Source organism: Plectropomus leopardus, chromosome 8 (assembly GCF_008729295.1).
Source record: "Plectropomus leopardus isolate mb chromosome 8, YSFRI_Pleo_2.0, whole genome shotgun sequence".
Taxonomy (NCBI): Eukaryota; Metazoa; Chordata; class Actinopteri; order Perciformes; family Serranidae; genus Plectropomus; species Plectropomus leopardus.
In genome coordinates, this window is record NC_056470.1 from 22,884,060 (window position 1) to 22,902,742 (window position 18,683).

At 38.7% G+C, this 18,683-nt stretch overlaps 1 protein-coding gene across 1 annotated transcript in view; it reads right to left on the minus strand.

The window, feature by feature from the left end:
* LOC121946458 (dedicator of cytokinesis protein 3-like) overlaps nt 1-17,240 on the minus strand; it is a 61,180-nt gene extending 43,940 nt beyond the window's left edge. The window contains exons 1-5 of the mRNA XM_042491021.1: nt 17,183-17,240; nt 9,166-9,249; nt 7,219-7,259; nt 5,068-5,123; nt 409-505 (exon numbers count right to left, since the gene is read on the minus strand). Coding sequence (XP_042346955.1) covers nt 409-505; nt 5,068-5,123; nt 7,219-7,259; nt 9,166-9,249; nt 17,183-17,240 — 336 coding nt within the window. The remainder of the gene's footprint in view (nt 1-408; nt 506-5,067; nt 5,124-7,218; nt 7,260-9,165; nt 9,250-17,182) is intronic.
* Between the last annotated feature and the right edge of the window lie 1,443 nt (nt 17,241-18,683).

An 18,683-nucleotide genomic window follows, 5' to 3' on the forward strand; every position in this document is an offset into this window, starting at 1 on the left:
ATATGACAGGTCTGTAGGCCATTATCTGTGTCCAACCACCATTTCTGTTCCTATATAGATAGTATATGAAAATGTGGGGTGACAGTTAGAACGACATGGTATGGGGAAATATCTAAAGGAGCTGTCACTGTATGTTTGGTCTGTATCTCTTTTGGCTATTCACTATACTTGCTGGTTACACAAGGTGTTGAATTAGGTGCAGGGAAGAAAAACATACTGGAAAAGCTTATTCCACCAAACCCTCTAAGGAGGATGCAAATGAAACAGCTATGGATGCAATTTCTTTTTTGTAAGACCTGTTTTTTCTCCCAACTCCTTTGAAAAGCTTGTTTGTGTTAGAATTAGTCTCACATTTATTGCTTAGTGTTTGGTTTTAAGATGACTGTACCGTGATATAGTGATACTGACCACATAGAGCTGCTTCCACAAGACACCCCATTCCTGCAGTGTGGAGGTGGTCTCTGTGATAATAGGGTCCTCAAGGGGCACCACTGTCTCGCACAGCCTGCGGCAAGAAAAAAAACATACATAAATGTGAGTACACACAAGGACACACACACACACAAATATCAGAACTGGGCATAAATGCAGTGTTGGCAGATTCGTTTTTTTAGTGTAAGACATTACAATTAGAAATTTGCATAGATTTTTCTCTTTTTATTTGATGTTATTCCTGTCTTTAAGGGAGTGGTATACAGTAGCGCTTCTAGCGCATTTGATGATAACAATTTATAGATTTTTTTTAATTTGGCTGATAGCCTATAAAAAATATTAAGAACCCGTTATAAAGTCATTCAGTCTTTCATCACAATGAAACTCAATGCAACCTCCGTGAGCTGTTAATTGTGGTCACCGGCTACTTAGAGGCTATGTAAATTAGCCCTCTTTCTGCCTTTTGTTTTTGTTGTTGTTTTTTTTCATTTTCTTTCTCTCCACATACTCTCCTCTCAGAGGTGTAGTGGTAATTGATGAGGTAGGTATACTAATGTTAGTAGGTAGATTGGTGGGTTACAGAGGAAGAAGTAGGTATAAGCTACTTTTCTATATAGGTTATTCTGAAGGCTTTTTGGTTGATAGGTGGTATACTGTAGATGGCCAGAAAAATATCCTCTGACATCCACTTGACTCGCACATCACGTACTCTTCAGACTGTAATGACTCACTGACACTTTTTTTTTCTGGGTGCAATTTTGGCGCCCTCCTCAGGATGGCGCCCTGGGTGGCCCCCTATATTGCCTGTGGCAGGCCCTGTATACAACTGTCAGCCAGTAAGAGCATATCTATGATTCAGTGTGTGAGCCTGGGCTGTCTGATTGTCTTTAAACATTAATGGCGCCCTCCTCCGCTGAACTGTAAGGTTAGCTAGCTTAGTGGTGCTATGCGAACTAGCAGTATACGACGCCTTCTTCTGCATGTTGATACAGTTGGCAGGTGTAGTTTGGTAGAAAGAAAATAGTTCCTGCATCAAACTGCTCACGACAAAGTCTGTGGATTATCTTGATTAACCAGGTTGTGATTTCTGGAAAGAGGCATTGCTGCTTTTCAAATGCATATTTTTGGCGCTTTGAGCACCACAAGCTGAGTGCCATCTAGTTCCATTACATTGGAGAGAAGGCAGTCATCCGCAGCTGATATCTCCAACACTCGGTAACTCACAACAAAGAAATCTACATTTATTAATAGCACTACAAGCAAGAGGAAAAACATGGGTATATGACTTTGGGGTTAACTGTCCCTTTAAGTTGGCTATTGAATTTAAGATAATAGGTAAGCAAAATAACTTCACAACTGAACATCATCATCTACACCATGGTCGCCACCACAGGGCTGTAAAGCCGCGTACAGCTTGTTGATGTTCTGTAGCCTCATTTAGCCACTTGTAAGCAATATTCTTTTTTAAAACTTAGGGCACCCACTCAAGAGAGGGGCTTTAAAATTCACCAGTGGGCTATTTACTGACATATTTTACGTTGTCGAACAAAACTTGAAAGTCTCTTAAGCTGTTGTGTTAACCACAGACCTTATTTCAGGCATCTAACCAAAAACCCATTAAAAAAACCATTAACTTCGAGACTTCGAGGTTAACCGAGAGTGCTAAAATGCTAACTCATTTCCAGGTTTTAGAGCCTGTTCCTGCACCACTCTTTATCACTTAACCATAGGCTGCCTGCTTCTTAAACCACAGCATCTGACTTTCCATTTCTACATACAGAAAATGAGTAACATGCAACATATAAATTACAAATTTTTTAACCTGCCCATATGCAAAACCACATGCATGTGTGTCACTGCTTTAAGTCAGCTTTTTAAATAAGTAAAAGCTATGAAATGACAAAGAGATAACAAAGATCACAGAGTCATGAGGTTTTCTCTGACTGAAGTTAGGAACAGAGGAGGAGCACTCTAAAAACCACATCCTTCCTGTGTGACCACACTCTTAGGGAAACATTAAACCAGAGATTAGCTCTCCTGCGCTCACTAAGCTCTGGCCTATGCTGCAAAGAATTATCTTGAACACTGTATCCTTGTTTTTGCAACAAGGGAAGCATCTCCATCCATTACATAATGAGTCAGGGTGATTGTCTGTGGCACGGATGCTTTTGGAGAACCACAGATATGCAGTAGGTGTGTCACCTCATTAACTCCATGAGACAGCAAAGCACTTTTCCCAAAGTGCAACTCCTGGAGCGAGGAAGTATAATAATGTCAATTTCCAAGTCTGCACTTTTAATTGTTTGAGTGCAAACGAGAGTCCTCCTGCTATGTGGTAGCTCAACTGGAGGGTGATGATATAACAGCAAACTCCCAGGCCACACTGAGCCACAGCTCCCAGTCTGCAGATTTAACATCCATGAGTTCCGGCTGATAAAGAGCTCTGCTGCTTGTTTTTGTCTTCGCCTTTATTGTGGCCTCTAGAGCCGGGGCCGGCTATTGTGACGGAACTGTAGATGACCGCCGCTGTGTGTGCATGTGTGTGAGAGAGATTGTGTGTGCATGCATGTCAGCAGCTGTCCGGTGGTAATTGTCTAGAAGATTAGGTCGTCCCAGATTGTCACGCTCTGACTTTGATGAGTTGATATATCTGTATCACCAGTATAGAATAAACTGAACTGTTTTTGATCATCATCATTGCTCATATGATAATCCTACAACATGTCTCATAACCTCTACTAGTATACAATTAGGATAATGTCTAATTACCTGATGTTTACAAAGAAATTTATAGTTAGACTTGTAACCTGATCTAAAAAATTGGCTTCATTTCTTCTTTCAAAAACATGGGATTAAGGCAATAACTAATGACAGAAGAAATGACCCAAAAATTAGCAAAAAATTACTAAAAAAGTACAAGAAAATTACCTGAAAATTAGTTTACATTAAAAACTAGGAAATAAAAAGAAATAAAGAAAAGAAATAAAAAATAAGAAAGGAAAATATGCTTTGAAATATAATATTCTGTAACACAATCTTTAATAAGCAATTATGATCATTGTAAATATATTTTTTTCCTAGCTTTTTATTTATTTTTTTACCTAGCTTATTTAAAGACAATTTTCTCAATCTACTGCGCATATCCCTGACATACAACAGATCCTCAGTATTTTTAAGTGTTTTTACCATTGAATTTTCAAAACATTTCCACAACTTTTCCGTAACATTTTCCCCCATTTTCATGACATTCTTTGAGTAGTTTAAAAGTAGGTAGGCCTATATAGCATATAAAGGGTGCAATAGTGAGGCTCTTGCTCAGGTGTGCTATGCCCCATGACAGGCATCACAGCAAAAACGTAGCATGAAATATTGAGTGAAAAGCCTCTGTGTCTACACAAACTGACAGAAAGCAGTAAAATCATCTGGCCTGGCTACAGCAGGTGTGTAATACAGTATGTGCCGACGCTGGCAGGCGGTTTAGCGTCCTTTTGGTTGTCTTGATGCCTTTTCCCTTTAGCATGGCTGACAAAAGTCACCTTCCCCATGTTGCCAACATCAAACATTGTGTTTTGGTGCAAAGCCTACATCTAGCGCAGGTGGGGTCTGCCTCTCATGAGCTACTAATTATATTTGTTGTTTCAGAGCCGTACATTATTAAACACCCACATCCCGGGCATGTGCGGTAAGTAAATTGCTAGTGCTTACTAACTTCAATCACTCATTATTGATGGTCAAAAAGATGCATATTGAAAACTTTTCCAAAACATGCTGTGAATTCCAAACTCAACAGATTTTTTGATTTCACAGCTTTTTTGGGATAATTATGACCACAGGAACACTGAAACCCTTTGAAACCTGGATAGCTTTCTTGTGCTGCTCTCAGGTGTCTTTCACAAGTATTTAACCCTTTGGAACCTGAATAAATTGATTTGATTTCTTTCAAAGGCATGAGGAGGAGGCAATGAGCAATTCAACAACACATGGCCAAAAAATTTGTTCAAAAAAAGTGATAAGAAAATGACCTAAAAATAAGCAAAAAAACAGTGAAAAGCAAAAACAAACAAGAAAATGACATTATGAAAATAAAAACTATTTTATTTTATATATATATATTTTTTATTGAGTTTTGTAACATATTTTCAATATAAAAATATAATTATAAATTAAGTTTTCAGGACATTTTTCCCTATTTTTGGATAATTTTCTGATAATTCTCTCTTCTTTTTTAAAATACATTTTTAAGTATTTTTTTGTCACGTTACTAATTTCTCACAATTTGTGGGATATTTCTTACCAAGTTGCTCATTATCTTTTTCCCATGTTTTAAAAAAAAATCAGACAAATTTGCTCAGGCTTCAAGGTGATTATTTACTCCTCATGTGACTCATGCTGTAAAATTGTAAATCTGCTGCAAGTAAATAGTGTATATCAATTTATATGGCCCTCAAGTGTTACTTAATGTTCAGTTCATTTAACTATATTTGCTACTCTGGCAACCTTTTTTTGCTACGTTGGTGGATATATTGGTGTGGGATACATACTAAGTTCAAGATCATTTTAAAAAAGTTGGACAAGTGCATCCCTAATTATGATGCTGCGCAAGCTCAAATACAAACACTTCATCGTACAACTCACCCTCTGTTGGTCACTGTGGATTTCTTCAAGTGGACATAGCTGACTGGGAAAATACCCTTTGGACAGAGAGGACAGAGCAGAGACGTTACTGAGTGTGACAGGATCACGTTCTTCATTCTCCTGCAGCATGTAACCAAAATGTACCGTATTGTGTTGTGTCTGTGTTATTACGTAGAACTGTGTTGAGTTGAGATTACACAGTCCTGCTGGCCACACATTATATGTTGAAGGAAATGCGAGATCACACTTCCATTTTTTTTTTTTGACAATTTGCTGACATTTTCAGCCATGCAAAGAAAAAAAGATACTGTTTGCACACACTTGAAAGAGGAGAGGCAGAGCAACGTGCAGGATCCCCATTGTGGCTTGACTTAGCAGGGGAAGGGCATGAGAGACTGAGTGGTGCCAACTGCCACCCTTGCAGTTCATCTTTCTTATTCTAATCTGCCAGATGTGAAGAATTGGCCACAGTGAGCACAACTAATTCTCTCAGCACTGAGAGAGTATGGGGGCGATTGAATGTGGGCAGCAGAGTACATAACAAAATGGAGGGGTGTTAGTAAGAACTGTAAATAGCTGATGAAGAGTAGAGAAGGACAGCATGTAGCCACTAACACCTACATTTACCAGGACTGGACAGCTTTTGTGCTTTCTTTAAAACATTTCAGCAGCATCATATAACACTACGGTTTCTGACATTTCAGTTTGAAGCAGAGTGGACATACGAAAGCAAAAGAAATACCTGCTGCTCTCATGTTTCTAATAATCTGTCATCTGTTTTTCTGTTTGTGTTGTGGATATTTAATTCTCCAACGTTGCATACCAGCTCAGCAGCTCTGCTACAGGTTATCAAGTCTGCAATTAGCAGTCTTTACTGAACAATCAATCCTATGGGAAGCAGATGTGTCAGTCGTATATAATAACCACTTACTGCAGTGCAGAGTATTGATCTCTGTCAGCACTGATGGTGTTGTATTATTCTGAGTTCTCCACCTATGGTCTCTACTAAGCATTGTGAAGAGGATTTATTATAATGATGCTGCATGCACAGACTGTGAAGTGAGATGTTTGGATTAAATTGGTCTGACCTGCCCTCCATCCTAACTTTACTTCTGCTTTGATCAAAGATATAACACTACAACAAGTGTGAGCTGCATCCCTCCTGTAGAAGTCACTGCAGGATACTGTTTATTAGTGTTATGGGATCAAACATAATTTTATTTTGTTTTTTAAAATGTTTTTTTTTTCTTTTTTATAAAATGACTGGTTTTTAGATTACTAACTGCACCATCTGCTGGCTGAAAGGACAACAAAATTTTGATTTCTGCAAAATCTGCACAGTAGAGAAGTGAGTGGATTGACCATTATGCTTTGATAATTTGTAAAGTGCCACACAAAAATTTAAAAGAAATTATGTGTTTGTGTGTGTGTGTGTGTGTGTGTGTGTGTGTGTGTGTGCGTGTGCGCCTCATACTAAGCTGTACATGTGATGCAATATTCATTCGTTTTCTCTTTTCTCGTGATATACTGTCTTTTCTTAATATATTCACTGTGCAGTTTTGTCCCCACCATTTGTAAATGAAATCTTGAAGATGGCACTACATTTAGTGCTTTTGTGCAATGAAGTCAGAACACCTTCGTAAAAAACTGTGTCTTTGTGAAAGGAAATGCAGGTCAGGAGATTTCTATTTTTATCAAATCAAAGCTCTATTCAATAAGTTAATCAGTCATTAAGGCCTTTGTTGTCTAGACGAAGTTATTTCTGGGATGCACATCTCTCACTTCAGATATCATTCACAAAAATGCATGGGTCTCTGATAAAACCTTCATGTGGAGAACACTTAATATTGCAACCAGTTTTACAGATATTTTGGTGGCTTCACGTGTTTAATAAAATAAAGGTTAACCTATAATAAGTACTGATTGTCCAAAAATAAAGTTAGTTACAGTCTGGTGCATTATTAATGTGCACAAACAGATTTCTGAATACATCGGATGTTTTATTTACAATCATAATAGTTTTTTTCTAACATATGAGTCTAGTGGTGAGTTATATTCACTCTAAGGTCCTTCAAATGTGGAGTACTGTATGCAGCCTGCAGGACTCAACACAATGTCCAACCAGGAAGGTGTGCATGCTGTTGTAATTACCTTGATAGAAGGCTTCTTGGTGGAAAAGCCTCTGTACCAACCTAAAGAAAGAGCAAATTTCACATAAAGAAATGTCACTACCTCACAATAAAAACACATTATCCAGCATGCATTGCACCATTTTACTTAGGTACCTGGTATGGTACAATAAGTTTAAGGTGAAGTGTGCCAGCTGGTTGTGTAACACACCGGTAAATCAACTTGTAACGATAGTCTACCGGAAATGTCAATGTGAAATGTATTCTCTGTTGTTATAATATTCCTGTTAACACAATAGTTGACATTATTCGTTAAAATGTATTTTAATCATATTTACCTGTTACGTGAACTGGCAGTGAACTGTTGTTTTCATATAACGTGTAACTGTTAACCAGCTACTCATTTCTTTGAAACAGCTAAAAAAAAATATGCTTCCCCGTCTTTTCATCAAAAATTAACTTAACTGATGCTCTGCATTAACGCAGTCAGCCATTTCATTGGCCATAAACTAGCAGAAATATCTGTAGCAGTAGTCACACCGGGGTTCCTTTAGCGAGCAGCTAGCTCTGCTACATCACTGAACTGGTGTGATGGATAAAAATAACGGCAGTGGCTGCCCAGACACCAACGGCTGTACTGAAAACAATGTGATTAAATTATAACAAACGACACAGAAAATGAGTTTAGCATGCTAGGATTAGTGTTGGTGCTGTATTCATCAATGTTGATGGTATCAAGAAAGGTTCTCGTTTAGTCTAAACAGTTAAAACAGTGCTGTGCCCAAGATTTTAGAAATACTGTGGGCTTGAAGCCATGTCCCACCAGTAGAACAGTTTTAGGGCCACGCTGAGGAAAAAAAAATATTTTTAAGACTTCCAGAATAAAGTCATAATATTACGAGAGAAAAGTCGTAATATTACAAGAATTAAGTTGTCGTTTTATGACAGAAAAAGTAATGTTACAAGAAAAACGTCGTAATTTCATGAGAATGAAGTCATAATATTATAAGAATAACGTTGTAATTTTATGAGGAAAAAAAATCGTAATTTTATGAGAATAAAATTAATATTATGGGAATAAAGTCGGAATTTTACTAGAATAAAGTAGAATTTTTACAAGATAGGGGATATTATATTACTCAGGCTAAATAAATATATTGCCAGCAAACTATAAAACAGGTGAGAGCACAGACAGCCTCCTTGGCAACCACTGTCCCCGGTGTCCTGTCATGTCACACAGGAAACCTGTTGACCTGTGCTGTGTTTGTAATACTGTCTACCTGAATATGCCTGCAGCCACTCTGTCTCTATAGAGAGAGAATCACTGGTTTTACACCCTCTTTAACCCAGAATCCCGTAAAAGCCTAGTCTGCTCTGACTGATCAGTGTTTCCTGGTCTTTCACATCGGCGCTTTCGGCATCTCTGCACCGTCACTGCAGTCTTGGAATAACAGTAACAGTACTGTAGCTGCAATTTTACCTTTTAATAGTATAGTTGTGACATCACAACTTTACAGAAGTCTTCACAGCTTGTGTTAAAGGCACCATTTCTGAATAATGACTGTGCGCAATTCCTGGTGGATTAAGCATTTTGGTACTTTCACATTATTCATATATTGGCCACACTTGCCTTATAATAAAAAAGATAAGGAAATGTAACGTTTTACAATGTGGGACCTATAAATCTAAGTTGCCTTGAGCTGTAAGAACTCTGACTATGTATAAAGTTCTGGTGGAGAAATACAGAATTGTTTATTCATTTATTTGGCCTGAAAGTGTCACATTTAAATACTAACTAAACCACCCAAATTCCTGATTAAATACTGAGGGAGGCCCTGGGTTAAAATGACCATCACACAACACTTTACATGCATAATTTCCTCAGTACGGACCACTGTTATTTAAATGCAAACACAATAACTGTGCCTCTGTTTATCACAAGTATACAATGTTATGGGAGATCTTTTACCTTCACTCTTTTCCAGAATCTGCACAGTTTCCCCAATTTCCAGGACCAGGGCCTGACATATTGATGACCGGAAGTTGCAGATCACTGTGCAAAAAAAAAAAAAAAAAGAAAACAATCATGAGACAACATCAGTGACAAATATTTGACCTTATAGCAGTTGAGTGTCAAGAGAAATTAGATTACGGACGACGATCCATGCTTATCTTTGTGACCTATGATTAAACTAGGTGCCTCCCCTCCACTGTTGAGTCTCCACACAGCATGTGCTTTGGGGTTGTAATGGGGCTTTTAATAAGCTGTTTAATGCAAACACAGTGTCACACAGGAACCACTGCTTAGCAAACTGTAAACAAGCTCCCACCCTAAAGTGGGTAGTCATTTTAATAGGCAATTAATTCTTAAGCGGCCTGATTTTTGTGCAGTGTTAAGTTAATTGAACTGTCTCCCAAAATAGAGCCCACACAAACTGCTAAGTAGTAAACGCTGCTTTATCATAAGTCGGTATTAGCATAAATCTTCTGTGCCACCTGCCTCTGCAGCTTCATGCAGTCTCAGACCATACGCAGAAACATCATGTGGCTCAAACACTGAATAAGAACATGATTATTCCATAGGGGATAGACGCCACAGTAAAGGCCTGAACAATACAATAGCAAGGCAAGGCAAATTTATGTATAGCTCATTTCATACTAAAAGGCATGCCAAAGTGCTTTACAGATTCATCAAGTCAAAGTTTGTTGTAGCCAAATCACAAAGCATGCCCAAAAGGGTTGTACAAATAGTCATTTTAATTCAGTTTCAATTGCAATTTGATCTGTAAAGTCCAATATCACAAATCATAATTAGCCTTGGAGGGTTTTACAATATAAGATTTCCCTCTGGCCTTGGACCCTCACAGTGGATAAGGAAAAACCAAAAAAACCTTTAACAGGGGAGTAAACGGTGGAAATCTCAAGAAGAGCAACTGAGGGGGCTCTCTCTTCCAGGACAGACAGACGTGCAATAGATGTCATGTGAACAGAACAGATCAACATAATAAAATTATAGTAATCAATATGACAAACTGATACATAGAAAGAAAGAGAGGGGGAAGAGAGAGAATGGGAGAAAGCAACAACAATAATAACATTAATTACTAAAACAATGATTTTAGAAATATGAATATTAGTTGTAGTGGTCATGTCACGCCTCAAAGAAGTAGTAAGCAATATCAACAGAAAACACAAATATACTACATACAAAGAATCGCAAACAGAAGATTTTACACAAATAAAAGTAAAACAATATTAAGTGTCACTAGCAAAATATGTCTAAAAACAGACACATATGTAGAACACAGAAATGTGCAACAGACAGAACATATTTCTATGAGTAATAAGTAAAAGTTGCATAGCTGTGGTTTAGTAAGTAGGGGTTGGGTTGTGCTCGATGGATAGAAAAGTAAGAAAGAGCGTAAATAGACAGAAAGTATTAAGAGAAAGGGGAAGGCAGCCTGTTTTTAATGCATCTCTGTAAGATACAGATAACAAGACTGCGTACAGTCAAATTTGTTTAATAATGACAAGGCTCCACTGATGATTTTAAAAACCTACAAATGGTGGCCCTTCAAGGAGTTTGGTGTGAATCATTATGCTAATGAACTAGCCAGGGGACCCAGTGAGGGGGAGGAAGAGGAGGAGGGGCTTGGGCTCGGCTCCGTTGCCTGTTTGAGGGTAACGAGTGCTCAGTTCCTGTGCTCGGGTAACTATGGCAACAGATCATCTACAAACTGGAGGGCTTTCTTCACTGTAACTGCTGCGGGGATCTGGGCATTTTAAAATGGCAAAGCTTATGGATGCTGCATGGCACTGGAGTTCAAGTCAAGCGTATTGGGCACATATTAGAGTCAGGGAGATGGATTGACTTAAAGAGCCTCCTTGTCACCTTTTTCAGTCTGCCTCGGGCCCTTTTCCAGGCAGGGCTAAGTATTTCCTATTTGAGAGTGCTATTCTTTAATGGCCTCTATTTCATTTGAATTGCAAAACCTGCACTCACACCATTTGAAAACTCTTTAGCGGAGGCCACGTCAGAACAAGATGAGCTTGTCATGTTCGAGAGAGACGGGCGCATCAAGCAGGCTCATATTTTCATAGTCCACCCTCACAAAACCTCCGAGCTGTGTAAACACTCTTTTGATTGTGCCTAAAAGCTTCGGAGCATTAGCATATCCACAAAACATAACCAACAAAAATTCAGCTTTATACTTCAACATGTTGAACGTAGGATGTTGGAAGGACTGACGGGACAGGCAGTGGAAAATGTTGGCAAAAGCAAACATTTCGACTGAGAAACGTTATATCAGTCCAGACTGTCCCTCTATTTAGTTGCATTCATAGTCCACATGGCATCTTATGGTCGCTATTGTGTAACCAGAAACTCAATGGTGGGATTTATGAGGCTCCTGCTGTCTTTCACTTTCCTTTCACCTCACCTCAAATCTATTATTCCATGTATGTCAAATATATATGCCTGCTCAATCTAAATTTGGGGTTTTGGGTGCAAGACTGCTTAATTAAAGGTACGATCCAGCCCCACATCAATTTTTTTTTTTTTTTCTGTTACCACTAGTGCTATTTATCAGTCTCAGTGATCATTAAAGGTATCAGCCAAAGAGATGTCTGCCATTCTGCCGACATAATGGAACTTCATTTTGCTAAAAGTGTAAAACAAAAAATATGAATGAAAAACTCAACAGAAATGTCTCTTTCCAGAAATTATGTAGGAAGTTTCATGTAGGAATTATTTTCTTTCTATCAAACCACACCTGCCAACTGCATCACCATGCAGAAGGAAGTGTGCATCTACTGCTATCTCACCTAGCTAACTAACGTTACAGCTCAGCCGAGGAGGATGCCATTAAAGGGATAGTTCAGATTTTTTGAAGTGGGGTTGTATGAGGTACTTATTATTAGTCAGTGTATGACATGCAATAGATGACAGTCAGCATGCCCCCAGTTTGGAGAAGCAGGCTGGAGTCTGACATGGAAGCTAAGCAATCTGCTGTGGATGGGGTCAGCAACAAAACATATTTTAATGCCCTAAAAATAAATGAACGGAATTAAAAAGATGTAGATTTAGAACAGCCTCAACAGCAGTGTCTATCATATGGCACTTGCTTTTGTTGTTTTTACTCCTCACTGGCTCCAGTACACTGTTTGATGAAAGTCTGATAATGCCGTTAGTCTCACCCAGGAGGCTGATTGGAAAATCAAGTATCCCAGCAGCGCTCATTGGTTGTTGTTTTTTTTTTTATTTTAACTGAGAAACCGCTTTGTCACAATGACAAATGAATTAGACAACTCACACTCCAACATTGATAAGGTGCTGAAGGAAGGAGAATTGTCCCTTTTAAAGCACTCATACAGTGGAGCAAGTTTTATTTGACAATAAAAAACAGCCACATTTTAATCCTCTGGCTGGTCTAAGATAATGCAACAGTTAAAGTATCTTATTTTTTAGAATGTTTTATTTGTTTGGGGTTTTTAGGTTGAATCCAGTCCTTATTTCAGAACATTTCAGCATGAAGTAAAAGCATAAACTAAATATAAAATCCACAAAAAAACACAGACTCTGTAGGGGGCACTCAGTTTGGGGCCTTGGGTTGTCAGAACTTGTGTTTCCTCAGTATGACACCACAGGGTGCAACATTTGAATTCATGGCATGCCTCAGAAGCTACAGCTCTTACAGTAGCAATAGAAAAAGTTCCCCCAAAAGTGGCAACTTTACAACAACATGATAGGGACTGGATTTCCTTGAGTAATCTGCTTGTGACTCCCAGAGGCAGCTAGAGGAAAGTGAAATGGCAGCAAAGAGATTCAAAGTCTTTCCAGTAATAATAATCAGCCTTAGTAAATAAGTCAGGGGCAAGGCTGAATATTTCTTCCAAAAACTAAAGAAATACACCTAGTTATTTTCAAAAGAAACAAATGAGGCTGAAGATAGCTGCTGTGATTTATTCTTCAAATTTACTAAATGTTTTCAACAGCTGGAAAACAGTCTCTTAAGAATCCAGTTTTATGTGTTGGCGTGAAGTGAAAATAGGGGCTGCAGTTGGTTGTCCATAACAGCACCTCATAACTCCCACCACCAGCTCCTGTGGGTCAAAATTAGCAATATTCCTCAATTTAATTATCCAGAAGTTATGAAATTCAAGCCATGAAGTTTACACTATCTATGGTGTCACTCTGGTCATCTAATACTGAAAATCATAGGAGGAAAATTGCCATTTGAGTATCAAGAATCTAAGTATAAAAGAAGCATTAGACTCAAGAGACGGAAGATAAACTTGTGCATGATTGTAAAATAAGTTTTAAAATCACTGAAGCAGTCTCAGTGAGAATTAATAACACCCTTCCTCTTTTGTGCCTTTATTTTCTTACTCGCTGCTCTTCACCAGCAGTGCTGCCACCCGTGGTGTGTAGGTAAAAAAGCCTAATTTTTCAAACAGAAAGCCTATGAGTTAAAACCTCCACCTCACCTTGTTAATTGAATCCTGCAGTGTTGCGATGTAAAAAAGGCTTTAATGTGATGAATTCAGGAAAAAATGTGGCAATTCAGAGTTCTCCACTGTGTTGAAATAGAGTTGTAACACCTCAAATATTATGTTGAGAGGTTTGTCTTGTATGAAAGGTGCACAGTCGCATCTCGGCAACTGTTCAGTTTTGTACAGTATGATATACCTCCCAGATGATGTTAAACAAGCCCCAACTTTGACCACTTTTAAGTTAAAGCTAAAAACTGTCCTTTTTTTACACGGCCTACTCTGAGCTGAAATGACTGTAAACTTTCTTTTAAACTTGATTTCAAATCATAATAAGTATTCATTTTATCTTTGCACCTCTTGTCGGCACATTTGCTAGTTTTACTAGCGATTTTTTAAATTTGAAATCAATTAATTTCAAATCTATATTTTCTCTTTACTATATTATAGTAACTCTCTATCCTTTAATATTTCATATTTTGTTGCTCTGTAATTGCTCTGTATACCTTGAAACCTGTATATTGCTGCAGCCCTTCTCGCATCACATTAGCAAACTGTAATTTAGAATTTTGTTTCAAATTACTGTCTCTTTGCCGTTTGCAGTGTTTCCTGCACTAACACTTAAACCACTGATGAAATACACATGTATGTGACAGAATGTGTTCAATATATATAATACTCTGTATAAAGCCAGTCTCAAGTGTGTGAGATACTCCGTGTTTGAGGGTGACCTTTGACCCATTTCCCCTGTCTACCATTCACATCTGTCTTTCTCTGTCATTTTTTTATAGTCAGACCAAATCCAATATGTAAGCTATTGTTTGTATAAAAAACATATATTGTTCTTTTACAACAGATGAAGTGAGACACGTATCATCTTCCAGTGTAAATGTTATCACATGCTGCCATGTCTTGAAAATTGTGTTTCCTCTATGAAGCTTAAAACACAGCGTGCATGGCCTGATGATGACCTTGTATTAGAATCTGTGAGAGACACACAGAGTACCTGACTGTACAACGGCCCTCAGGGGAGAAATATTCTGCAGAGAGATGGGAGATGTCATCAAAAACCTGCCAGTACAACAGTAAACACTATTATGGATTATAAATCGTCTGCTATTTTTTCAAAACAACTGAGTGCTAATGGCACCAGTGTACTGACAAGCATTTTCTTAAAGAGGACACTGTGCTCCTCTAAACTGCAGCACTGAAATGAACTTGTTTTCACAGGTTTCTTTCCTTCTTTTGGCTCCAGTCTCAATCATGACCAGCACAACTGAAGCTGAACTGCTTACTGAGTGATCCTTAAACCATTCCAGTAATGCAATGTGAATATGCAGACCACGAAGGTCCTGCTCGAGTAGTCCTGTCCCAGATCCAGCTAAGTTAAAAATTACACAACGGTCTTTGGGCTTCGCCCACTGAGTCATGTTGTTCAGCACGACTTGAATGCACACTCACTTTCTCAGACACTTTGCTGCGCTGGAGTCTTGGCAACCTAGGGATATCTGCCACAGAGGCAGAGGAGCATTTCACCAGATCTGATCCCAAATCAGTGGCACAGAAATCTAGGCACGCTACTCAGCTGCAGGGGTCTGTGATGACCTTATCATAATGACCACGTACATGACTGTCATACATGCAACAATGAGTGTATTATAATGTTGATGTGTACAGAAAACTACAATGCTAATGAATTTTGTGATTCAGCGTCCATGATGAATCTGAGAAGTGCTCACAGAAATGCAGCTGAGCAACTTTCCACAAAAAAAAATCAAAGCTAAAACCCATGAAGAAATGCTACTTTGGACTACTTTAATCTCTCTAATCCGCTCTCAGTCGAACATTAGCTCTATCTTTTGTTCTTTCGTGAACACGTTTGATCCTAGAGCTGTCCATTTCAGATAATGGTGGCCTAGTGCTGCTTGATTATTTCATGCACTGCTACAGTAGTTTGCGTCTGAGCCATGTCCATGTGGCCTCAGATGAAGCCGGCTGATTCATTTCACTCTCTCATGTGGGCAGGTACTGAGAGCCCTTTCCAATAAAAGTGTAAAGAATTTTTTTTGCAATATCTATGTGAGAGAAATCGGTGACTCATTTGCAAATAATAGAAATTTCAAGAAGACTGGACTGGGGACTGATTTAATGTTTATATTCTGAGAATCTATTGTAATTTTTAAAAACTTAGTATTTACAACTTACACAATATTTATTGCTAATGAGCATTTAAATTTGGATACTTCTGACATTTTACAGATTAAGTATTGAACAAGGAACAATACAAGCAATTAGAGATTAATTAGTGATTAAAATAATAATCAGTTGCAGTTCCAGAGTGGAAAGAGCCAGGCAACACCACACAGTACACAGTACATTCAACCCAGGCCCTTACTGCCACTCTACAACTGATTTACAAACCAGTTTTACTTCCTGCATAAACAAACACAATAATGAATAGGCAGCGATTCTAAGAAAGTCATTAACATTTCATGGGGTGGTCTCTGTTTCCTGTGTAGATGGGATCCATTAACCCCTTGAAACCTGAGCAAATTGTCTTGATTTCTTTCAAAACTTGAGAAGAAGGCAATGAGCAACAAAAGAAGAAATGGCCCGAAAATTAGCTAGAAATATATATATAAAATCAAGCTTTTTAAGGACTATTTTTCTAAATCTACTTTCTTGCAATTTGTGGAACATTTCTGGCCAAGTTGCTTATTGGCTGCTTTTTTTTTTTTTTACCATGTTTTTGAAAGAAATCACACCAATTTGCTTAAGGTTCAAAGGTGTAAATACTTGTGAAAGATTTCTGAAAGCAGCACAAAATTATGGAATACCCTTCCAAAAGCTATAAAAGAAGCGGGCTCGGTGAACATTTTTAAACGACAGCTGAAAACCTATTTATTTTGTGTGACTTTCCATTAATGTAATTCTTGTAATAATCATTTTATTACAATTCTCTCATTTTTACTTTTCCTACTGGTCTATGTACTTTTTACCTTGATTTTTATTTTTTGTTTATCACAGACTGCTTCCTGATTGTCTAATTTTGTTGTCTTTTTCATTTTTTCAGGTCTTTTAGCTGCATCTCTTGTACGAAAACTGCTCTATAAATACATTTGTCTATTTTTATTGTTATTATTTTTATTAGCATTATTATTATTATTATGAAAAGAGATGTAGCTCCACGTTTAAAAGGGTTAATATAACATGGGAGAAAAGAGAGGCCTGGTGACGGACCGCAGCTCAGTTTCATATCAGTGTTGAGACACTTTACAGCACAAAATAAGCAAAGAAGGTGGGAAAATGTGCAAAATGGAGCTACTCAGAATAGCACAGCTGATAACAGGCTATGTAAGGGCCGGTTAACGCAGCAGCGTGGGCTTCATCTACAATGAAGCTGGAGGAATATTGAGCAAATCAACACGTTATGTGAGGCAAAAGGGGGGAATTGTACCAGAGTAACGTGGGCAGCTTTTACAAGGTACAGTATGTACTTGTGTAGGTACACAGCGGATCTGCTTCCCCGCATTTCAGCACCGTGGACAGCGTCATCTCCAGATTTCAGCACCGTGGACAGCGCCAGGTCACTCCGCACCGCCTGACTGATGCGGAGGCTGCACCGAACTGTTGCTTCCCCACACTGTTAAACCCCCCCAACATATCTGCGCTTGAAAAACACCTGCAGTGAGATAACTGGATGCGCTGGATGAAAAAATACAAAGACTGATTGCATAAGATTACTGTGCAGCCACTAGATATACCAATAATGTGGTGGATTGCCATCGGTGCTCTCACCCTGCAGTCTTTATAAAGAAGTGTATACGTGTGGGCGTTTGTATATGTGTATGTGGGGGTATCATGTGCAAGCCAGCATGAGTAGCCCTGTAAGAAACAAGCTGTAGAGCATCTGGACATGACTCATTCCCCTAATGAAAACCTTCTATAGCATAATCAAACACTGTAGACACTCATTGTGTGGCCGTGGGGTTAACAGTCACTTTATAATGACCCTAATGGCGTAAGTTTACCTCCTCTAGTTATAATAGTGTAATTAGCTTGCTTTGACGTTTGCTTTTCTGTAAGAAAATGCAAATTTGAGTGGAAATAATGCTGATATTGCAGTGTACTTATAGCTAATCTCGGGGTCAAAGTGCACGCATGCAGGGATGAAATGTGCCACAGTGCAGTCTCTGTCATTGCAGCAGCAGCAGCAACAGCAGCAGCATAAGGGCAGTTTTCAGTCTACAGGTAGACTCCAGCTTCACTCCAGCCTACACCTGTTGGAGGGACGCAGTCACGATGCCCCCTCGTGGTTTCTACACGAATCGCGTTTTTTTCTCCCCCCTCTCCCCCCTCCTGATATGCCCATAAGAAGAAAAGGCTAAAATGCTACACTGACGCATTTTTTAAAATAAAAAAACCACACAACTGAGGAGTAGGAGCCTGATTTAAAGCACCGCCTGCGGTTGTGTACAGACTGCGATAGCATCTTAAAGGTGGTGGGCTGTATCATCCCACGCAATTTCCCTTTCTATGCAGTCACTGGCCGTGTATATCAGCCATTATAAGTGTATGTGTTTTTCATCGGGTGTGTAATGGGTATATAACAGTGAAAGAAACAGGCTTGATAGGCTATGCGGGGTGTCGATGAGCAAAAAATTTGGGTGTTTCTGGTGCAAAAACTGCCATCACAACGCTGCCCGATTGAAGTCAATTAAAAAGCTAGAAAGCAAACGTTGATAAATTAACAATAAAGGGCGCAGTTGACTCACCAACTCCGATTTTCTCCTCTTCTGTAGGTATCCACATATTTGGTTATTTTCCCTCCGGTAGAGCAAGCCACATTATGTCGATATCGTGAGATGATGCTGCTAAAAAAAAAAGAGAGCTGAAGGCTACAAATTCTCCTGGCTGCTCATAACATGGGACTACATGTCTCGACCGGAATCCTGGCGTTTGTGTGCGTGCAGGAGGGGGGAGGAAGGACCATCAAAG